General features: G+C 41.1%; 2 protein-coding genes across 4 annotated transcripts in view; both read right to left on the bottom strand.

Annotated features, from left to right (window-relative positions):
- Nucleotides 1-12438, bottom strand: part of LOC103358644 (6-phosphofructo-2-kinase/fructose-2,6-bisphosphatase 2-like) — a 33439-nt gene extending 21001 nt beyond the window's left edge. The window contains exon 1 of the mRNA XM_008283687.1: nt 12432-12438. The gene's annotated coding sequence lies outside the window, so the exon portion shown is untranslated. The remainder of the gene's footprint in view (nt 1-12431) is intronic.
- On the bottom strand, nt 1001-24234 carry dlgap4a (discs, large (Drosophila) homolog-associated protein 4a). 3 transcript variants are annotated; one of them, XM_008283688.1, is made up of 11 exons: nt 23026-24234; nt 22374-22609; nt 21969-22046; nt 21252-21399; nt 19419-19648; nt 7728-8148; nt 7542-7639; nt 5720-6156; nt 4450-4541; nt 3913-4065; nt 1001-3508 (listed from the first exon to the last, which is right to left on the bottom strand). In XM_008283688.1, the coding sequence occupies exons 1-11, from the start codon at nt 24232-24234 to the stop codon at nt 3284-3286; spliced, it is 3327 nt and encodes a 1108-aa protein (XP_008281910.1). In that variant the 3' UTR covers nt 1001-3283. The 3 variants fall into 3 exon arrangements, with proteins under 3 accessions (XP_008281910.1, XP_008281911.1, XP_008281912.1); XM_008283689.1 differs by having other exon boundaries at nt 7728-8155; nt 19429-19648; XM_008283690.1 differs by lacking the exon at nt 21969-22046 and having other exon boundaries at nt 19419-19675; nt 23014-24234.
- Nucleotides 24235-24670: the final 436 nt, after the last annotated feature.

The raw sequence follows: 24670 nt of genomic DNA, 5'->3' as shown, positions 1-24670 counted from the left end.
TCTTTTTGGCTCCAAATCTAAGAACAATTAATATGATTGAGGTAATTTGTTAAAACATATATCCAAGGAAAAACATACATGCATTCCAAAACTGAGTGGCATTCCCCTTTAATTCTACAGCTTATTTAATACAGAAAATATGCCACATAACTCATTGCAATCACAATTCTTTATTCTCTTAAAAGAAAGTAGCCTCACAGTGTCTAACTAATACACCATAACATTAAACAACCCTTCGTCTGTAAGATATGTGCTTATTTTGTAAAATAATGTTTGTCAGTACAAGATAATCTGGAACTACATTGTTTTTGCTCATTTTCCTAGCTGGATCTCTGAGAGGACAGATACATGGTCAAGGAGAAATGACCATGAGGGCGGGTACCAAAATGGACTTGTGATTCTTAAGTGTTTCTGTCCATCAAGCAGACCCACTTTTTTTACCACAAAGATTTTCATGGTCACTACGTCTCACAATTCTGTAAGTTCTAGAAAGCCGGAGAACATTGCCTCGTCCACATGGTGGCTTGAATAGCACGTCCGCATAGTCTGCCTCCAGAGTTGTACCTTCTGGTCACCGTTTGTCCATTTTGTAGCCCTTTGAAACTCAGGAAGTACTAGTAAGCAAACTGTCTGAAGATCCCTGATCAGGTCTCGCTCTCTTAAAGTTCAGTATGCGGGCAAATAAAGGGATCCGGTTCTCAAATGATATGAAAAAGGAAAGGGCTCTCCACCATTTGTCACAGTTATACATACCCTGAATGCCTTACACAGGTTGAATAGCTTCAGATCATTTAAAGGAATACTGAAAATTCACTGGCAAGGATCTTTGTATATTTTATATGTAAGAAGGCCATGCTTTTAGAGATTACACAGTAACAATAAAAGGTCTACTCTAATGCTTATGAGTTATTTATGCGTAATATTAACTGAGCAGCTAATATTACCGCTGTGTCATGAATGAGTGCAATAAAAAAAGACAGCAAGAATGATGACCCGGACATGTAGCAAAGGGATGTTTAATGATTTCTTTGGACAATGAAATGCACATGTCCATTGTTGATGTAATACAAATAAGAGAATAAGAAAATCGACAACGCAGTGTTGTGTCAGCATTCCCAGTTCAACTTCGATTCTTGTTTGAGATTCAAAATGGAGCAGAACAAAATGTCTGGAGTGTCACGCAAGAACTGACCAGTAGGGGGAGAGCCAGCTCTTACTAAAAAAAAAACAAACAAACAAACCAACTACGAAGTCAACCTGTACTTGTGCATGAACATCAGCTATGCCTCATTCGACTCAGGCACCCATGTCACTTGTGTTTTCACTGGAGAAAACTGAAACATGGAAAATAGTCCAGTCCCATAGTCAAAGTGTCATGAGTTTACAGACGGACGAGGCATAGCGTATCTGGAGTGGGATGATGCAAACCCAAACAAACTTTGTTGAGAATGCGCACACAGGAATTCAGGATCAGATTAAATAAAATAATCACTTTAAATAAAAGCTTTATCAAATGAGACTGAAATGTTGATCACTGCCATCTTGGCACAATACGACATCCCTCGCAGCACCATTAATTATTATAATTACAGAAGTCAAGACATGTTTAGAATGATGTCATTTCGGCTGAAAGTCACAAAATGTGTCAAATGACATTAAAATTTAAAACTAATGAAAAAAAGTACCACAGTTCTTCATTCTCAAAAAAAAAACACGGGTGGGAGTTCAAGCTGCTCGAAAGGGAAGCAAGGGAGACGGCTGATTTTAGCAAATTAAGCTTGTGCGTTACTGCACCAAAACAAATTTTTCCATAATAGAACACAGAGTAGTTCTGGAGTGATATGGAATATTTGGAAAAGGCTCTGAGCATTTGGCCAATTCATTTGAGGTTATATAATAAATATTCCATCCATAGTGGTTTTTTTATTGTTGAGTTTGTGTTCAACCTGAGATTTCTGTCATTTCAAGAAATAAACATTCATCCTTCATGCTATGAAAGCCTTACTAGAAATGCTGATTAAATAATTTAAGACTGGGTACCTACTGCATTGAGCGCTCTAACATGATTCTATTATTGCTATGCTATTCCATGTCCTTTCCAGTAGCGAGTAAAACCCCCACCCTATCACACACAGTCTGGTTGAATGGGAATGCCATATCGAGTGGTGAATGTCTTGGTCCCCTACATCACACGAGGATGCAGTGAAAGATCAGAATGATTCGGAAAACAAAAAAGGTGGGCAAACTTGATCTGAGGTGAATGGAAAGTGCAGTGATCAAGTCGACATGAGCTGTAAATGCATACTTTTCATACATTCCACTGTATCTCACTGGCTGGGCAGTCAATCCTTACATCTCTTGCCAGAAACAAACCAACGTAAGACTTTTAACAATGGGTTTTCACAGACACAGACTGTGCAGTGTGCGTTTGTGAAAAAGGAGAGGACGAAAGAGAGAGAGAGAGAGAGAGAGAGAGAGATGGAGTGAACGATTGCATCAAGTGCTAATATATCATGACAGTAAATGTACTCGATCTATAAAAAACTACCTTGGTACTGAACACTGACCTCTTTCTAACAAATAATCTGGTATACAACATTTACAAAATGAACATTGTAATAGTGTGATATTTATAATATATATGCTACTGCCTTCCTCTGGTTCTCTGCATTTTAAACCTCTGAGTACATGAACGCCATCTTATAATTCTTACACATTACAGCGTACACACCACACCCGACGAGTGGCAGCCTAATACAAAGAGAGAACAGGAAGACTCTGTGGACAGTGAGTACACCTGCATGTGTGTCCTGAGTGTGTGTGGATGGTAGCTCAGCTCGTAAACCAGGCAGCCACAACTTGCCGGTAGACTCAGCAGTGAAGGGAGTTTTTAAGAGAGTAAACTTCTGGGATACCAAGATTCTTCAGCTCACAAGGTACAGGATGTCCTTATCCATGATACTTGCACAATTAAGACAGTCTTGAAATACTTTAGGAGATAATAATTATTATAATGTCAATAATAACAATAATAACAATAGTATTAAACATCTGTCAAAGGTTACATCTGTCCCACGGCAGCACGTTGATGATCTTTATTTATCTGGATTATTTTTGCTGCTCTGTGATCCCCAACGCGTCTCCTGTCATCAGCTGTGCTGCTATGAGGGATCGACCTCTGTGCATCCGTTGTTGTGTGTTCATCTCAGATCTGTGTGTTTTGTGTCTATGAATGTCTGGAGTGAGTCAGGATTTTTCCGCGATGATCGGTGCTGGTTTGCCCTCAGAGGCGGGTCTGGGCCTCGGGGACGTAGATTTCGATGCTGTCAGCGCTTTCTGTGGCGGAGTTCTGTCGTACTGATGCTGCGCGCTTTGCTGCCATCAAACGCTTTCTAGCTTCTTGCCGCTGCTTGTCCACAGCCGAGTCCACACTCCTGTCCTTCCCTGCCGACAGCCGGGGCTTCGACGGCTTCTTTGGCACAGATGATGGAAGCTGCTTGTTGTCATCCTGAGGAAATGTGAGTGTTAAGACGGGAGAGGAGTAAGGTACAGAGTGGCACTAGCTGAAGACACTGTTGATACAGTGCCATTGTAAGCCATTAAGTATTTATCAAATTAATGTTAAGATAAACACCTTTAGGCTTAAAGTTAGAGCACAAACTAACAGTTTCACTATCAATCAACGGATTCATCACTTGGTATACAGTGTCAGTGCTTAATTTAAAAATTTTAATCTTTTTTAGGTCAACTGTCCAAAACACAAAGGTATTTAATTTACAGTGATACAATATAGAAAAGAACTCACACCAATGAGTCTTCTGCTCATTAACTTTTAGTTGAATGATTTATTATATGCTACCACTGTATTTCAGGTTTAAACATTTTTTTGGTATATTTAAAAACAAACATCACCTTCTTCTCTGACTTCTCAGGAAGCTGCCAGTTGTTGGCTTTCAGCTGGTACAGCTCATCAAACTTCATGCTGATGTCTTCTATTGAGAGCTGCAGCAGATCCCAGAACCCTGCAAGGTCCTGTGCTGTTGGTCGTGGGTTGGCATTTACGTTCTAGTAAAAGGAAAATGACACAGATGAATGGCTTTTATTCATATCCCTCCTCACACATATTTCCTGGGCAGCCTCCCTTAAAGCAAATGGATGAAGAGAAAAAAAAAACCCAAACAACTGACACCAATCAACTTTCTGAGAAGGTTGCATCTCAACAATAACAATATAATATTCTGACAGGAAGAACAGCAGGAAAACTGAGTCATTAGACCAAGGGAACATCCATCACAGCAGATGTGAATTACATGATTCTGCTTGAAAAGATAATTTCCTCTTCCAATGTAAATTAATGAACGGACCTCTGCATGTCACTTCGCGCAGGACAAATGATGCTGGTACCAGAAACATGAAAGAGATTCAACAGGATGTAATGAAGTCACTCACCAAGTTCTCATTACAGAGCCCTCTGAACTGCTCAAACTTCTGCGACATGAGGAGCTGAGCACTGCCTACTGCACTGCGGATTGTCCCCAACACTGCAAAAGCAGATAAAAATATGCCAAATCATCAACATGCTGGCAAAAATGATCAGAGAGAAAAAAAAAAAGAAACATTATCAGCTAAAATATAAAGATACATAAGACAACAAAAAGGACTTCAAAGCTGCTACTTTTAGTTCCAGAGCAAAGGCAAGAGTCTGTCCGCACTTGAGACGCAGTATAAGAAGGGTTAGACAGCTACATAGAATGCATCCCTGTTGTCTAGTGATTAAAATATTTGTATTAACATTTAGCATTCTGTGACAGTAAATGATTTCCTTAAAAGAAATTTATCAATCCAGTCTTAGAGAGGACAACAAATTACTCTACATTCAGCTATTTTCTGCTTAATATTTGCATGTAAATGGAAATTCATAATTCAGGTTCACAGAGAGTGGAGGGAAAGATAGTCTGAAGGAGCCTCTACTGCTAGTCTGCTTCTTGCTCATTCATATTTAAGACACTGCAGAGATTGATCTGCCTAAAAGCCTGAGTGGTATTCTGGGAGATGAAAAAGTTAAATGACTCTGCGGTGGCTCTATTACGGCTAAAATAAAGCTTACTCCCCCTCTAATGAGCTGCAGCACTGTGAGTCAGTGGCAGTAATGATTGTGTCATGCTTTGTCTCATTGTCCGCAGCCAACAGGGACGAGATCTGACCCAGTCCCCCGTCTGTGAACTCCACTAACAGACAACAATTTAATCCTTCATTGCAATGACTTGACAAGACATTTTCTGTACTCTATTACTAATGTGCCTCTTTTTTAAGGTTCAGTAACTTAATGCATCTTGACCATAGTGAATATTTACCAGATTTAAAAACATAAAAATCAAATATCGAATGTAAATGCATCCAAGACGCAAACCTGGTCATCTTACACCGGGAGACACAGTTTATCCAAATGTTAAAAAGGTATAAATGTCTTTGCAAAATGTGTCCTATCTGTGATGTGCTTTACCACTGAATGATCTGTGCAAGACAGACAGCACTGATCTGTATTAGTGAGTGTTAGTGAAAGTGACAGAAATATAAACAAAGTCTGGAGGAGGTATGATCTTCATTTGCATTTTTCCTGTGAAATCCACAACAAGTGCAATGAGATTAGTGATCTATCCAAAAGGCAGGCAAAAAAAACAAACAAAAAACCAACACTTCATGCAATCCTATCACTTACCCTCCTCTGAGAGCTTGTTGTCTTTGGTCTCCTGCTCCATCTGTTGACACCAGCCCTCCATGCGGCCTGTTTCTGCCTGCAGCAGCTTCAGAAACCAGTTACCGTCTCTGAGGCATGCTGGCGTGCTGGGCTGAACAGCATCTCCCTGGGTGCTGCAGTTTCCGGACTCGAGGCTGGGATCTGGTGGTGGCAGCGAGGAGGGGTCTAAAGCCGGATCCAGACTCTCAGGGGGTGAGGTGGATATCCTGGATGGGGCTGAGGTGTGTTTAAGGGGCTTCTGTTCCATGGCTTTGTCCTGTCCGTTTGACGCAGTGGAGTTCACTGTCTGACTGTTGGTGCAGTTGGCCGTGTTGTTTTCTGTGGGTGCGGCATCTTGGGGCTCCTGAGGCTCAGTCTCTGTGTTTTGTCTGGAGGCCATGCTGCTGTCACGGCTGAGACTGCAGAGACATGTATGAACATCAGCTTCTGTCAGACTTTATAAAATAAGGCAGTTATGAGTTGCAGGGCTAACATGTTCTGCAGTTACAGTTTGAGGTCAGTGAGTTTAACTGATAGGACGTTGTGGCAGCTGATTGTACATTATCATTTACGACATAGGAACATGAGGAGTGACACGACATGGTATCGAGGATGAGGCATAAGGGAAATTGGCAACAAATGAGGTACACGGCGTAAAAGCTTAACGATTAAGTTGCCTCAGAGATAATGAGCAGGAGAAAAAGAAGCGGGCTGTCAAACAAATGTGATTAACGGAAATTACACTGCTCTGCAAAAGTATAAATGGCCAGTTTCCCACTACGTTCAGCTCACTACAGTCAAAACAAGAGTAAAAGGACATCAATCAGAGCGCTGTGCTGCTGTGCTGCTTCCACGCTGACTGCTGAATGACCTTAGCCACTCACTGCTGCACAGGCTGCAGACGCACCAGCAACAGGGATGAAAAAAAATGACACTGTGAGAGTGTGCAGCCATGAAGGAAAAAGCAGGAGAAGCGCTACAGTACATTCAGACACGCAAGGCCCAGCAGTAGGGTCAAAAGAAAAAAAAAGAATAACATAATATTATTTTCCTGAATATCAACACAGTATATATTTTCATGAGGTGAACGTACATTAATATATTTTTTGATTGTAATTTCACCAGCAAAGTACAGCTAACAGCTCTCGTTTTCATAAACAAACACCCTGTTGACACAAAAACAGCCACACAAATTTACACCTGGAAGTTGCCCAGTGCAACCACAATCCGACCTCACAACCCCTGAGTAATTCACACTGGAGCAGTTGGGGTTGGAGGCCTTTCTCTGGGGTACATCAGTGTGGGTTATACACCACTCTTTCCCTTTCCCCACCAAGGCTTGTTGTGGTGGTCTGGAAACTAGCCTACTTAAAGAAGCCCACTTGTGTAACCACTACAGTCGCTCTCACACAAAGTTCTTGGCCTTTAATCCCCAAGATGGTATCGTCATCTCTCACAAATTAAATAAAGCCTTTTTCTGTCTGATTCTTACAGTTGCACACTTTTTTCTCTACAGAAATGTTTTTTTTGTACAAAATATGTAGCCAAATATTCTAAAAATATACAGAAATAGCTACATATTTGACATATGATGTATTAAATTGAGGCACAGAGAAGTCAAACAGTGTTTTAAAAATGCCATTTGAAAAGCAGTAAGCTATTGAGTAGCAATACATTTTACTACAATGACGCCATTAATAGCGATATTAGCATGTTAATGTTCTCTATTTTAAAATCCTAACCACATCAAATAAATTTAGTCTTTGCAACAAGAAAGAAGACTGCAACCTGAGTGTGTACTTACGGCCTGCCGTTCTCAACTTGAACTCCAATGGACTGAAACTTTAGAGGTGTAGTCAGGGGTAGTGGTTCCTCTCTTGGGATTGGCTGAACACAATCCACCTAGGTGCAAGAGAATATCAGTCCAACGCAACTCTAAAACTGGTTTCACTTTCTCCTTGCGGGATTATATCCCTCAGACTCAACTTACCTGAATTCCAATAGAGGACAGTTTCCTCTTGGGTGCAGTCGGGGCCTGCTCTAGGGTGATACTAATGTTCAGGGTGTCATTTTGGGACTGAGTAGATGTTGAAGTGGTGGTAGTAGCGACGGAGGTGGTGGGAGGGAGGTCACGAGGGGCTGGAACGGGAGGTACAGAGGCTGCAGCAGGTGCAGGGGTTGTAGCAGGGACAGGGGCTGGTGGAGGCTGGGTCCCCTTAGCCAGGCTGCCCGTGCGTATGCTACAGAGACTGTCGGAGGAGTTGCTGCGTCCCGACTGGCTGTTGGCCTCACTGCCGCGGTCCTGCTGGTCAAGGTATGTGTCTTGAGCTGACTCGGTGCTGCTCTGCAACGTCACTGAGATGAGGGGTTTGGAGGTGGTGCGAGGTGGGACCGGAGGGGGAGCCTTCCTGCTGCCGACTGCAAACATACACACAAAAAAAGCAAAGAAACAGGAATGAAAAGCTGGATCTTTGTCACTTAAAAAAAAACAAAAAACAAAGCCAGGGTAAAACAAAACTGCTGCTCGACTTAATTCAGCTGGTGCCGAACAAATGCCATAACATAAAACCATTAACATAGCCTATCTGGAAAAACAAACTTGCACTTTGCCCTTATTGCTGCCTCTATTAGGTAGAGGTGAAAGCCACCTCTATGCTTCCTGTAATGCATTTCTCCTGGTGGTTGTGTTCCATTGACGTCAGCCTGTCTCTGGGGATCTTCCTTTACATGCCACACCTTCACTGGCCTGTTGCTCTGGGGACTGTCAGACAGGATAACTCCACCTCTCATGCTAACAGCTCTCCAGCCTACCAAGCTCGAGAAACTACGGATCCACAGGAACTAAACCGGGGGCAAACTGTCCCTTTTGCACTTTTCTGCTTTCACTGGATCTGAGAAACTGTGAAGATTAGTCAGTCAAACACACAGTTATCCTGTTATTTTTTGCATTTAGTGCTGCATGACACATTGCAATAGATGGTACGAGTGAATGATACGCAGCAGGAAAATGAGGGTGTAAACTTGATTGGTGATCTGCTGGGTGTCCGATGGTTATTCATATCTGCTTCAGAACATAACAGGGACAAAAGAATTAGCAGACAATGCTTTATTTCTCTCCTTTGCTCGCTTTGTTCTCTCAACTGCAACATGGAAACCTCTTAATTAGTTCAATTTAATTTGATCAATCAGGAACCTTTAGCTTTGCAAACCAACCTTGATAGTTCCAAAACCAGCTACTTTTATGCTAGCTGTAACAGGAATATAATTTATTGCCTGTAGAACCAGTAGAAATGCAGGTTAAGTCAGTTTGCTGGGGAAGTTCCTTCAGGTGTAAAGTGTCTGCAGGACTGCATTTGTACGGGATGTAAAACGTTTGAAATTACACGTATACAAGTTGTTGTTTTTTTTGTGTGCAGTACTCCATAATGCGTGACTTTCTATAATGTAATGTGTACAATGTATTTACCAACAATGCTCTCAATTTTGTGACTGACAGAAAATACAACAGTCATATATGACTACCTATGAATAATGCTGACAGACTACAACCCATCAACTGTTTTAATTCCAATGCAAAAAATAAGCTAACTGAGGCATCAACATCTACATGTAGATGATCAAAAGAATAGAAAATATGAAACACTGATCTGATTTATCTTTTCAGTTAACAAATCAAATTAAGTACTAACAATTATTATCATACACTCCATTTCTAATTATATTATCTAGTTTAAATCAGGTCAGAGCTAGCAATGCTCACACCATATATGGTCCTTTATAGCAACGTTTCATAATCTGATGCTCACAGACATATGAACCGTGGATTCATAAATTCTTTCAACAGAAACTCAAATGAGGCCTAAAAGTGGATTACCACTGAGCAAAGACAATCTGACTCAGGGAGAAGGAATGGGACTGGTGCCTCTTTCTCTGTAATCAGCCTGACTGCAGGGTTGTGGTGGATGATACAGAGTGAACTACAGTACAACAACATGAGAAACCAGGAAAAACCACAGACTTTCTTCGAGAATTTAGGGGATAGACGCTATTTAAACTGCTTGTTAACCTGACTGAAACAGTTACAAAACACACAGTAGCAAATATTTCTGCCCAATTACTGCAGTTACTGAAACACACACATGATGAATGAAATCATTTCTTTAAAATTATGTGACCAAGCAATTCAACTCTCGCCACTTTGGATCAATAATGAAAATGTAGTGTTTATTCTCTCCGGTAGTGGTTTCAATCTAAACAGCAACACCCTGTAATTCTGAGGGCACTGCACTTCCATCATCAGCCAGTGACTCACAACACCAGTAAAGCCCTCATTAAATCCCACCAACATACACAAACATGGCTGTGGAATCCACTCCATGCAGTTCATGTGCCGATCTTGCAGCCCTGGCTTGCAGTGACAATCTCCCCTCAGAAATCATGTCCTCTCGGGAACAAAAGGGAACATTTATTCCCAAAGAAAGAGACACTTCTTGCGATACTCATAGCACAGATGCATGACATTCCCACGGTTGATTTATGTGTCCCACTAAATCCAGAACCTCAACACATGCCTCAGTTGCATTTATTGCGGCTACAAGGCTGCGCTGTGTCTCTTTAACACACACAACGATATAAAGTTGATCACAAGCCAAATATCCGTCACAAGTTAACCACACGCGCAATTTTCCCTCAATTCTACAAAAGTGCAATTTATGAGCAACACCAACAGATAGGTTGATACTCTTTAGGAACATTTAGTCATAGTGGAGTGGGTGATTGCAGATTATTCACACCCTTAGCAGACAGCACAACCTCTTTTGCTGACCTTTTGCAATATGTGATGTCATGCCTGGCTCCATTCTCCCTCTGACTATGGGCATAGTGCCACAAGGTGATTAGGAGATGGATGAGCTTTCCAGACCCTGGACTTCTGGGTCAAAGCCAGCTGATGGCCTGCTGAGCCCTTTACTTTTACTTCTTCAAGCTCTAAAGGACTTCCCACTTTCAATCATCACATCTCTTTACCACAATCAGGCCCGAACCGGAGAATGCATGGACAAACAGGAAATGTTATCGAGTACATGCTCAATTAATCACGTACAAAAAGAAAAAAAAAAAAAAAAAAAAGGGCGTTAGCATACCTTACACAGAATTTCTATCCTATTGGAGTGTTTGCTGCAAGCAACACTAATCAGGTGTGGTTTAAAATACAGCAGAATTGGTAACTACTGTGACTTTCCTGAAACCATTTTTAGCCACTTCTTAGCACAAAGCAGTTGAGAGTGCAATATTAACATATCACAACCAATTAGGTTGATATGGCAAACGTGTCAGCAAACAATTGCTGATATACACAGCCGGCAGATACTGGCAGCATGAGTACTCCTTTGAGAGGGTGTTTCAGGCCATTTCGCAAGTCTAATATTATCTTTTGGCTGTATTTGTGGACTCTTTATCAGGCTCTTTACCTTCTAAACGCTCCACTTTCTTTATCAGATAGTTGCTTTACTTTGTCTGCTGTATGGCACTGGACAGGTTGCGTACAGTAGCTTTGCTTAGGCCAAAAACAGGGCTATGACAGTCGCAATAGTGAATCAAAACAATTAAAATGACAGGTTGGACAGCTAAATATCAACATCAAACTCACTATAAAGCTCCACAAAACAGAGGGGAGCTGAGGGTTTGAACCCTCTTGAGTTCTCTCTAGGTTTATCTCTATGCACAATCTTACATCGTTTTAACATTTTCATTTGCACAGTTGACTCTTTCCAATTGTTACTTGCTTTCTTAATTCAATGTAAATATAGGTGAGACTATGACATTATCTTTATTTCTTTTTGTGTGGGTTTCTTTTTCATTGTTGCACTGGCATTAACATCAATACCTGTGTACACTGATAAATGGGCAAATCAAGTCTTTTTTTCTTCCAGACTTCATTAAAAATTAGCAATAACTATTGATAAGTGACTAAAATAATGAATATTTTTGTGATGTTATTCAGCTACATCATCCATTCCTGCATTGCGATTACAGCTATATGTTGTTTTTATCAACGAGGAGTTGTAGTTAAAAGAGATTTATTTCAAATGTGTAAAGGACCTTGTACTAAAGAAACAATAGGACTTACGTTTATTGTATATTTTTTTCTTACTTTTTTCATTTTTTATTTCTAGGCCAAGTATTAGGGGAAACATGCCTGCTATGCTAACAGAGGAATGTGACTGAGAACCCAATTGCCAAGTTGACAAGTAATGTGGACAACAGCTGTCTATAAATCACTTATTTGAGGGGCCCCGAAGGCTGTCTCTTACTCTGAAAACAATTAGGATCATTTCCAGTGTTGTCAACACCACTATAATGATCAAATAATAACTAAATTGCTTCACTTATGAAAGGTATGCAGTCTCTGGTCCATAATATGCTCTGGTTCCATCAGCAGGTCTGTCTGAGGGCTATCAGATGACCACTAATGGGTCTTCCACGCCATACTAAAACTTCAGTGTACATGGCCGACTGTTTTCAGTGCCGTGTACTGTTAGTATTAGCGCTTTTGTTTTTCGTTTTGCTTTGTATTTCTTTTTTTAAAAGTACAACGAGCAGAACTGGGTGACAATGGGACACTGATTTAGGTCTTGATTACTGCTGAGCTCATTCTGGAGTGACTTTAACTTACAGCTGAGTGTGTTAATTAGACTGCAAAGTGAACTTTAAGGGAACACAGTGTGGTTCCACAATTGTTTCCATTAAAGCATCAAGTTCAATTTAAATAAAAGAAAAGTACACACCAAGCCAGTATTGTAGCCTATTGTGGATGAACCTTTGTGAAACTCTGGACATGAGCCAAGTATCATGAAAAGAGGCGGTAGCGGAAGCTCTGTCCAAGATTAACCAGTCTTACTGTAAGATAGTACAGCAAGCTGACAGACTGTGGGAGTCACAAACTGAAAGATTAGACCAGGACACATGGCTGAGCATGACTTCTGAGAACCACATTAAACACAGAGGGCATCATTCAGCAAAAATGCTGTCTATTTAATGTGCTCAGCAAGCTAACCAGTGCTCAATTAACAGTGAAAGTTGGCTTTATCATCTTAGCCTAAGAGTCTATCTCATGTTAGCACTAAGAACTCACTTTCAAAATACTATATATTAGCATTATGTGTGGGAAAAGTGCATAAATGACAAATATATTTGCATAGAAAATATTACATCCAAAAGATATTAGACATTATTACAGATGGCTGTAAGTCCGTGGTGAAGCCAGTTAACGATAGGTCACCTTACTGTCCATCAGGCTTGAATAAACTGGAAGGTTTTTGTGCATATTTGAGTCCGTGTACAAATTAAAATGCCTTGTGATGCCAACTGCCTTTCACTTCAGTGTTGCTGCTTATAATTGCTCTATTAAAAGTTCTATAAAAACAATTCTGCTGGCACAGTTTCAAGATTCAGGTATGGAAAACATGCCGTTTCCCCAACAGATTGTCAAATAAGAGCTGGTTGCTCATAGGTATGAGTAAAGAGACAGCAAATCACTGGGCAGGGCAGACAGACTTCATAACAAAGAGCGCTATCTGATGAGACAGACAGACAGACAGGTTGGCTGTCAGTCAGTCATTTAGCAGACAATGCTGACATACAAACGTAAACTGCTTACACAACACACTGACTGGGAGAGTGACAACACCGAAAAATATGCAATGAAAACAAACAAGCCCTGACTTCAATAACGCTGGAGTGAATAGTTCTCAGTTGCCACAGTTTGTATTCAGAAAGGAAAAAAGACTTGTTTTGAGAACAACAATTCAAATTAAGAGAAAATACCAATAATTTTGTCTAATCTTTACACTGCTGGACACTTGGTTTGTGTATTGTTATGTGGTTATCTACAATCTTTAGGCCCTCCTTTGGTTCACTGTCTGACCTGATGGACTCCAGCAACAGTCTGGGTTAGAGTCTAATCAGCTAAAGACACATGGCAACTGTCTCCAAGTTCAAATCTTTGATGATGGGATATTTTTCAAGGCAGAATACAGTACTTTTTTTCAATCTGCATACTGACTTTTGAATAACACCCAGCTAGAGATAAGTAAAGTGAAATCCTTTGGAATCCAAATTAAATACGTGAAACAGCTTGAGTTTCTTCAGGCTGAAAATACACACATCCACGATTGTCAGTACCAGTATGAATATGATATCTGTGAGGTATGCAATGTGTCTCAGACATGAAAAATCCCAGCAAATAGTTTTTACACTTGATCAAGTGATCCATAAAATGAAAGAAAATGGTGACATAGAAAATTTCACAACCTCCACAATAACAGTTGAATCCTCAATTTCAAAAGTCCATTCATTAAGTTTAGTACCACTAAAGACACAGAAAAGGAAAGACAGCAAATCCTTATGACTGAGAAAGTTAAACAAAAGATTTTTTATCATATGTCTCAAAACTTACAGAATATAGATTTAATGAATGAGTTGCCATTTGCTTTTCTGTGATCCCCTCAACAATTCATTGACCGTTTGTTTAAGCTTCGAAACGGATTTTCAAAAGCAAGTTTCCAACTAAATGTGTCTTAGTGTAATGGACAAGTTGTGTCTGTCAGTGTGTAATCAACTCATAATATGATGGTAAAGGAAATGTCTTTTTTAGTAGCTGGCACAACCATTTTGGGTCTAAAATAAATGTTTCTACTTCAATGTGAAAGCAGCTCTCAGATAAGTACGTGCCATTAGTGCAGGAAATGGATTGGCCTTCACTTTACTGTCTATCCATGTTAACTAACAGCCCCGCATTCATCATTACGAAGCCTATCTGCTGCTGACCTTACTGTGAATCTACAGTTGCTTCGCCCATTCAGTCAAGAGATTACCTCATCAATGAGTGTGAGAGGAAGAGTGTGTACTGTAGAGGATGACTCACAGTCTATCCATGGTAATACGTACACACCATGTCTTGTGTAATGAAGTTCTGGATATAATGAACACGCCTTGTCACCACAATGAAGCCTAAAAGCCAGTGGATTTGATGACACTCAGTAGCCTGTGCAGTTGTTTTACCAATTTAGCAAGTGTACAAAATAGTGTACATGAACTTAGAAAAGGGATGTAGGGAATGTTACAGTGGGCGTTTGGCTCTGATGTTGCAGTCCTTTAGTGTGCACATCCTTCCTATGTCAGGTGGTCTGTATAAAAGCCCAGTGAAGTGTCTGAACTGCAGAGCACTACACAGTACAGGAAGCTGATAAATTATTGATCGTGTCCTCAGGTCTTAAAAGATGGTAGGTAGCTACTGAATAAAAATGGTACATGAAACCAAAAATAGCCACTGCAGTTTTGACAGCTGAGGTAAAACTCAGAGAGTTGCTGTGCAGACAGACACTAACTACATCCACTCACACCACATGACATCTGAAACAGGAGAGATTTATGTAAGAACATAAAAAAACACCTGCTGTAGTAATAAGTGTCAGTTTAGACTGTGGTCTTAGGTGGACCGATGAGTAAAATGTGATTCACAGCTTCCTTCGTGCCTCTCGCTGTCACATGTTGAGTGTGAGGTAAGACAGTACTGTTACTTTACTTCATCTAACAGCTAACGTTAATCCAAAAACACCAATCAGCACAAATTGAAGCACAGACATGCTGGTATCCTGACCAATTTAACGGACAGTCGGTGCCTGTAAATTACAATTTAACGACATCTAAATAAACTTATTTGGGGAAGTACGATCGCTGTTTTCCACACATACTGCATTAGCCAAATTAGCCAGTGTTAGCAATGTGTTATAGCAGACGGGTGGGTTAGCAAACTAGCCCGGCACCAAGGTGTCCATAACCGGCTGTTGACGCCTCGGCTACTGTTAGCTTCTGCTGCTAACCAGTGAATGCTCATCGCGGCGTGCTACCACACAGGGCATTTAACGATGAATAACGTTAGCCTGAGGCACTGTGCTGTTGATATGAGCGACTCGACAAAAGAGGTGGCTCTTTTTTTTGCCTCATTACCACCACCACCCTGACGGCAGCAGCCACATAACTGCCAACCAGCCTCGCCTGCTGCTCTCAAACAGCTCCTATTAGGGTTTCATCCCCTTTCTTCATCCACGTTAGCTAGCTAGTTAACCTACCACACCACTAGCTACCGTTAGCTCGCTGTTGCTAGCGAACCGACAACAACTGAACATAAACGCCCAGCTGGGGGAAAAAGGCGACAGAAAGCTTACTGTGTCGTGGAAGACTGGGGGAAAATCCTTATTTTCTGTTCATTCAGGAAACGCAGACAAGATGCAGACGGGCTACGGTGTCCTGCCGTAAGATACACAACGAAGCTGTGAAGAAAAGATTTGTAGTACACGCCCTTGACGACGAGGATTGGAGTCCACGTTTTCTCCGTAACTGATTTCTGCAACCGATTGGACAGTTCTGGACCGGGAGCTAATCGAACACGGAGGTGATTGGTTCAAATCTCGGCATAACGTTGATCGCGAGCGTCTTCACGGTAGGTGCGTTTCATTTGGTCTGTGACGCCGCGGGAACAGACTGAGGTCTAGACGTAAAAAAACAAGCACATATCCAGCCGACGGTGATCTATTGTTACCCCAACAATGGAGCAGTATCTGGAATGAACCACTTCCCCATAAAACATCTTATTATAACACAGACGCCCTCCCAATATAGTAATAATAACAAAAACAACAACAAACCCTCCTAGGAATACAATATCAAAAAAATGTGTATGCTTTGTAAATTGAATATATGCTATATAAACTAAATATAGGATTATACTCCTGCTACAATCATGTTATCAAATATTATAATCCTAAATAGGAACCTGCTAAGCCTTCTAGGAGGTAACATATAAATATAGACTTTTCCTATATAACATCGAAGTATACTCATGGGAAATGCAAATTGGAATTTATACTGAACAAAAATATAAATGCAGCATGCAATATTTTATTATATTATATCTTTCTTCTTCTTCTTCTTCTTTTCTTAAAACACACTCACATACAAAAATCTTCAGAAGGCTCTCTTTTAATCAGCACAACCAACTGGAGAACCTCTTTGTTTAGGGGACGGTTCTTTGCTGGTGTAATGTGGTTCTTCATTTTTATTGTTGAGTTTTTTTTTATTACTTGAGCCTTTGCATTCTAATCGTTGGAACAATTTATCTCATGTGAGAACTGCTCAGATTTCAGCAGCGTTGACTTCACTGCTTGAGATGTCTTTTGCTGTCATTCGATTCCAAGTAGAGCTTGACACCTTGATTTCATCTAGTATTGTGTTGTATCTTTTATTGTTATTATCTCATTGCTTTTATTCAGATTTCTATTTTCATCACAGTGTTTCACTTCATTGTGGAGTTTTATTGCCCTGCTGTTTTAGTTGTAGAGTCCTTTGGTTAAGCTCCTGTTGTTTCAAATGTGCTTTCTAATACTAAAATTAATTGAGTCTGACACTGATTTTATGTGGGAGCAGGTGATAGCATGAAATTACTACTGCAGCTCATATAGTTAAATAGATATTTTAATTATTGATTACTCTGCAGTTTTCTTCCCCATTATTTGACTAATTATTTGGTCTATTAAACATCAGAAAACACTGAGTAATGCCCCTCACCATTTCCCAAATCCTAAACTGGCATCTTGTTATATGTTGTTCATCTGATCAACAGTCCAGAGCCCCAAATACTAAATGGAAGACCTAGAAATCAGTTGCAAGTTCTTACATTTGACCTTTTTGCGTATTACTTAAAGGATTATCAAGTCATATTATCAAAACAGTCATTGATTCATATCCTGTCCGGTGACTAAACAACTATTCATTGCAGCTCTATGTGACATGTAAAACCACACCTCGGCATCTCTCCAAGAGAACAGACGCCATGACACCAAGTATGCACTATACTGAAAATGATAATGGGCAGATGTGGGGGTCATAGACTAGAAATCATCAAGAACAAGTCACACATCTGCCGCACACACAGTTAAGGAGGGTGCTGATATTGCCTTGTAGAATGTCGTCTCCCTCTTCCTGAAGGCTTCAGGGATCAGGTTGTCAAGACACGTCCATCGAGATCATTATGTGGCAGATTGTCGCACCGTACTGTCTGAAACAACTTCTTAGACGACAAAATTGTGGGCATTGAACTGTCTGACTACAGTCGTAACTGACATGACAGCATCCAGCCAACAGCCAGCTGTCGTCTGTCTCTTGTCATCTGTGGCATTGTGTCATTTAAATAAAGCTCCATTTTAATGTGGCCTTTCATAGTCACTGGTAAAAGGAGTGTTTGGTCACGCTATCTGATCATTGTCATTCAACCAATAGAAATGAGATTTTTAACCTTTTCTTTAAGTCAGGAAAGAAGACCATTAGCATGCTGCAATAATACTTTTGCTCAGTGTGACATTAAACTTTACATATATAAAATTTTAATGCATTTATGCATATGCTGATGAGACATGTGAATGGCAATTTATTATACCCCAGGAAAAAAACGTGTACACATCGTTGGGTGGCAGGATAATTATGGTCATCTTTAAAATACTTGCAAGTGTGAGTTTATAATTCAACATCATATATATATACTGTAAACTACTAGAAAACAAATAACTTCCCACTGCTTTTAATTTACAATATATAAGTGATGCAGCCTGATTTTATGAACAGATCAGAAACATGTCCTTTGGAGAAAAAAAAGAACTTGAGTTTACTTTGCTTCATACATTGACTGCAAGCACAATAGATTATTTTCAGAGATGATCAAATTATTGGTGCTTAACTTCAACATTGCAACATATTTCCAAAATTACTTTAACTAGATTGTGGGGAAAATATTCCAGTCAGTCATCAAGTCATAGCATTTGTTTAAAGCCAAAGTAACAGCAATGTGATTCGTTTTGTTCATTTAAGTTGAAATATTTGTGTGCCTAAAACACAGACTTTAAAAAGCATCTCTAGCATTGAGATGGTGGCAACATTATTACACACATTCAAAACATTTCTGACAAGGACGGATGATTATATGGGTTTTTTCTACCCTGCATAAACGAAACACTGAAAAAAACTGTTGTCAGCTGAATGGAGACAAGCAGAGTAGCTATGATCATGTGGAAAATGTTACTTCTCTTGTATTCATTTTACTCATTCAGAAGAGAGCTGCTCACAATATTCAGTTGCTGCCTAAATATTTCGTTGTGAAATTTCACTGTTCAAGCAAATGGAGTAACTTGTCATCAAAAATTCTCATTCAGAGTTAAATGTTTTTTTTTTTTTAAAAGACTACCACCATTGTGCAAAACTGTTTTCTCCATCTCACACATTTTTGTATTCCAAAGCTTCTTTCATACTTGAGAATAATAATTGTACCAATAGTGAAGAAAGTATACAGTATTATCAAGATTAGCAGGCCTGTGTGTATTTGTGTTTTCTATAAACTAAATAGGCACTGTTGAATTATTAGTAGGTGTACTTTAAAAGACAGTAGTTTATGTTTTAAATTCTATATCTGATGGATTTCAGCAGTCATTTCTTACATTTTTAATTTCACAGAAAACCTACATTTTTATATTATGAAGCAGAGTGAATAGACGTGTGGATGGTATTTAATGTCAAGCATTTCCTCCCTCTCAGCTAATACTTTTCACAGTCACTAAGATGAACCTCCTCTCACTGGTACTCACTGGTGTTGGAGCTGTAGCTGTAGCCTGCAGTGGTGGGTGGTGGTGACTCCGAGTCCACAGAAGCTGTATCTTCATCCTGGGAGCAGCCCGCCTGGATGGCCCGCAGGTAGCTGTGGCTGCGCGACCGGAAGCACGTGGGCGCAGGCAGATCCAGAGCCTCCACCGCCTGTGATTCCCCCTCGCAGTACTGCACCGAGTGCCCACAGCCCTGCCCGCATACCTGAAAGAACGTGTGCAGACTCACACGCTGAGGGCAAGAGGGCAGACTGATGAACATGCATTTAAAAGATCTGCACTCAGTTGTGGAAGAAGTAGTATGGAACAGAACAGGAATCTAAAAATATTCAGTTACAAATAGATGTCATGTGCTGAAAATTAGGTTGCAGTGAATTGTGTCTGTGAGTGTTTATAAAGCTAAAGTATAAGAAACATTTTACTTTTCAGATTTGTTGTAACTGCTTTTTATACATTTAGATAGTCTAGTCCGGTGGCTACCAAACTAGAGCTGGGTCCTGATGTGATTGATGGAGTTGGAAAGAAAAAAAATATGAAACACATGGCATGAAAGTATAATGTAGCACTCTACAGGAGTAAATGTATTTTCTGCCTCTACATTTCATAATTAAATGCTGTGATGGCATCAGAGTTACATGTTGTAAAACTTCAACTCATATTAAAGCCAATGCAAGGGTGATTATATTATACATGGTGCAAAGAGAGTATAAAAAAGTAATGTAGCATTGTACGAATCACTCAAAATAGCTTTTTCTTTCAATGTTGCATGGGTTTGTGTTGTTGCTGTGTGATGGGAATAAGCAGTGACATTCGGCATCATCTGAAATGTTTGATCAAGCGACATGAAAGGAAGTAGAAACGAGCAGTGGTAGTTATTTTTATGTTTGGCATTTTAGTAGCAAATACGAAAGTGTCGTGTTGTGGGTGGTACATAAACATGAAAAACGATCCCTTACTCCAAATGCTGTATACGTAAGTATCAAGAAATCCTTTAGTTTGATTGACTTTACCTTCTTCCTAAAGGAAAATGCGTCTCTAAATCATTATTTGATTAATATTAAACCTTTCCTGTTGAAAATAGTGACACCGTTGCTTCTTCGTGAAAGGTATTTTTGCCTCAGCTGTTGACAGTATGTGATTCTGCATCCCAGTCCAATCGTGCTGATGAAGATGTACAACAAGTTCCCTCTCAGGCAAATGTTCCACTTTAACATTCTGCAAATGCTCTCAAGCTTCTTTTCTATTCCTCCTGCTTATTCCCGACTGGTTTATTCATGTACCATCTCTGCAGTCTCACAGACATTCATTAAAATATTCTCTCACAGTAGCTTCAAAACTTTAGAGTTGCGCCGATGTATTTTCTGCTGCCTCTCTTGTGATTTTATCCTTAATTACATGTACTCTTCTTTTGTAGGGGTAATTGGATTTGAGTCAAAATTACGCAATTACTTGTTTCTAAAATGTACGCTCAGTAGAGAGTTTATATTGCATCATCGTACAAGATAATTATAAGGTTTTTGTTGTAACTGTTGCAGCTTCATAATGCCGTTGAACTACTTTGCATTATTCTGACAAGCGGTTCTTTTTTTTCCCCCCACCCCATTTAGAGCAAGGAGGATATGCTTAATAACAGAAGCACCTCCACCACCGACACTGTAATGCAATACAGTTCAACAGAGTCACAAAATACTTCCCCATCAGTGTTTACTGATCTAAAGCAGATACCTAAAATAAAAAATGATCTTTGTGAACAAGTAATAACGAGCTACAGAAACAGCAGCACATTTGATGTTTGATCAAAAACATACCTGAGCGGTCGAGGCTCTGCCCAGCGTACCAGAGCACTGGCTGAAATCATTGTTCCTGTGGCGTGGAGGGGCCTCCAAGGGGCTCACCAGGCAGTCTAAGTTATCAAGGCTCCGATTAGTGGACAGCTCTTTCAGTGACGGCAGGGTGCTGTGGAGGTGAATGTAATAATCAGCCTCTCAGAAGTCAGAGACCGGAATAAATGAGGGCTGTGTTTAATTGATGATATCCAGGAAAAACTTCAAATCACATTTCTGAAAAGTTCCCCTGGGTATTTTAAAATTAAATACTACTGAGATGTGTGGAGAGTGATATGTGCTTTAAAATAGCAGCACAGAGGAAATAATGACTCATGAGCAAAACTGCCAAATAGAATTTTATAAATATTCCTTATTAATTGATCCTAAAAAATCATTTCCTCTGTTCTGGCCTGCCAATGTGGCACTTGGGTGTTAGTGAAAATGTGTGTGCACTAAGCAGCAGCGTGTGCTGGAGTGATTTCCGAGAAAAAATTTGCATGTTATGAAATCAGGGCTTGAGGAAGCAGGTGAGAGAAGAGTACTGACACGCCACGCAGGGTACCTGCAAGGTGAGAGATGGAACCGTGGGCAGAGAGGAAAACTGCTGGGAGGGTTAGACAAAAAAGGTGGTGGGTAGTAATGGTGGGACAAGTGAGGGAGTGACGAGGGCCACACTGCCTGCCTGTGGATGACACTGACCTCAGATGCTGCATAGAGCATGCACTCTGCAGAGGAGACCACAGATAATCCTCCCGCATGAGAGCGTAGCAACGAGGCCTGTCCGTGTCGATGTAGGGGTAAAAGACATGGCAAACAATTTCACCTCCTATTGCTTTAGCAGTAGATAAATATGATACTGTGTGTAAATTCTTGCCCCCCTCTTTAAGCTGCATCTTATTATTTGTGACAGGATGCTGCCATCTGCTGACTACCTCTGGGGACATAAGTCTCTTCCCACAATTTTAACAAATACTCCTTCAGTGCCTGTTTTTCATGAATGTAAAGTAAAAGAGCACAAAGTCAACTATGGTGAAACGATGAGTATGATAATCAAGGTCATAATTCCAGTACTACGGTTTAGAATCTCTATGCTATGGGACTTACTTGCGTGGAGGTGGTGGTGGCTGCTGCTCACTCAAGGAGTGCTGTGTGGCCTTCAGGTAACTCTGGCGCCGAGCTGCGGATTTGGGGGAAGGTTTGGGGCTTCCCTCTGAATCCTCGCTGTCTTCTAGGTCTCCCATAGCTTTCACATAGCTGCCACTGCGCATCCTTCGGCAAGGGATCTCACTTCCTTTGGCCCGTCCGCGTCCCAAAGTTCCTGCCCACTCCCCCAGAGGGACCTGGTTTGTGAAAATGCACACATTGACACAGTGTAAAGTAGATACTTTAAATATATCCTTTATAGACACTGAGTGTTTTTCACAATCTGTTTCAGATTTGGTTTGCGAATTTCATTAATCTTCACATTATGATTGTGTGCTTGTGCAGCAATGGTACATAAAAAGAAAATATGACAACAACGAATGTTATGATTTGTGAGAAAAATCTATAAATGTGACTGAGTATGAACAATGAAGATAAAGCACATATGATCAACAGAACGAGGGTCATTCTCATCAAATTATCAGCCAAAGGAAGTGATTCCCAGTGCTTAAAACTGACCAATAAAACCACCCATCCTTAGAGAAATTATAATGAAATCCATGCAAACTTACAAGGAATGATGATGAAGATGAATACTCACTGGCCCTCCTACCTGAAGGAACTGTTGTGTCAGGTCTTGGTGGCATGACTTTGATTTAAGCAGGGTCCTGTTGACCGTAGCAGAGCCCTTCTGCAACACTTGCCTGGCCTGGCTGAGGGTGAGAGTGGACCAGGACCCCCTCTTCACTAGTGTATCATCCTTGCTTCCCCTAGTTCTTCCCTCCTCCTCCTTGGATCCTACCTGTGTCGCTTGGCAAGCCAGGAACTTGAGGTCACTGCTGCTTTTCGAGGTCTTGAGAGTATGTGCAGAAATTGTGTTGTAGCCCTGTGGAATATGTCTGGGAGGGGCCTGGCTGTCTGACACCGCTCTGCCGAGAGTCATCATGCTCAGTGGGTTGCGGTAACCTACAGCAATAGTGCCAGCTTTGGTAGTGTCAGTGTCCAGGGCATCATCTGAGCTCCAGAGGCCTAGTGTATTAGGCCTAGGTCTCTGCTTTGGCCCCTCAGTCTTAGCCCTATCTTTACTCTTACTCCTGCGGGTTGGTCTACCACCATCCTCGCCACTTCCTGTGGATCCAGTTATTCCGCCAGCAGAGCGTCCGTTTAAGCTGCCTTTGATTGCAGAGTTTTCAAGAGACTGCGATTTGGCGAACAGCTTCTGCACAGAGTGCATCAGGTGGCGTATGCGTCCTGGACTCTCACTGCGTTGCTTTGACATACGTCCTCTGTGGAACTGCAGCGTACTGAAGCCATCACGGTGTAGAGGCAGGTGCCTCTCCAGCTGATCCAAAAGGTTAGAGGGCAACCGATTCATCTTGGCTGCCGCTGCAGAGGAGATGGTGGCTGATCCACTGGTGATCATAGGAGCACCAGTCAGGCCAAGACCCAAACCCATACCCATAGACAAGGAGGTGGACAGTGTACCTGCCCTGCTGCCCTGCCCAACTCCACCACCACCAGCCACGCAGCCCTGGGAGCAGTCGATCTGGTCAGCCTGGGAGGTGAAATGCAGGCGAGGGAAGGTGCTGCTGTTGGACATCTGGCTGAAAGGCAGCAGGCAGTCAGGGGTCATGGCGGGGGGGCTGGTGGGAGGGCACTGGTGGAGATGAGGGTCCAGAGTGCCATAATGGTTTATGGTAGGGCTCAACAGAAAAGAGCTGTGAGGGTCAGAGGTCAAAGGGCACAGAGGCTTCTGTTGACATCCCGCTGGTTCACACGAGTCAGACAGGTGACGACTGCGGTTGGCTCCTAACCCTTTCATGGTGGCTCAAGTGTTTCCTTAGAACATGTCTCCAATCAGTGCAGATCTACTGACCTGAAGGGCTCATCCTGCAGTGGAGAAAGATGAAACACACAGAGAAACAGTCCATTAAACAGGCAATTCAAACAAGGCAAACATCATTGGGAGGGACAAGGATCACCCTCCTTGCCTCTTCGTTTGAACTGTTGCCATCTGGTCGATGATACTTCACCCCTTGACTTGCCTAAAACAGATCTGAATAATCACTTGTTCCTCAAGCAGTTATCCTTAAACAAGCATCAGTGTCCAGGCCATTCAAATCTGGTACAAGGTGCGTGATCAGGGTATGTGATTGAGTATGTTTAATGCTAATTTGTTTGTTGTGATGAAATGGCATGTGACTATACTGCGAACCAAATTTCCCCACAGGGAAAAATGAAGTGTTTATCCAGACTGA

This window comes from Stegastes partitus, unplaced genomic scaffold (genome assembly GCF_000690725.1).
Source record: "Stegastes partitus isolate 25-593 unplaced genomic scaffold, Stegastes_partitus-1.0.2 Scaffold323, whole genome shotgun sequence".
NCBI lineage: Eukaryota > Metazoa > Chordata > Actinopteri > Pomacentridae > Stegastes > Stegastes partitus.
The sequence above is the reverse complement of the archived record's forward strand: the minus strand, read 5'-3'. Positions and strand labels throughout refer to the sequence as shown.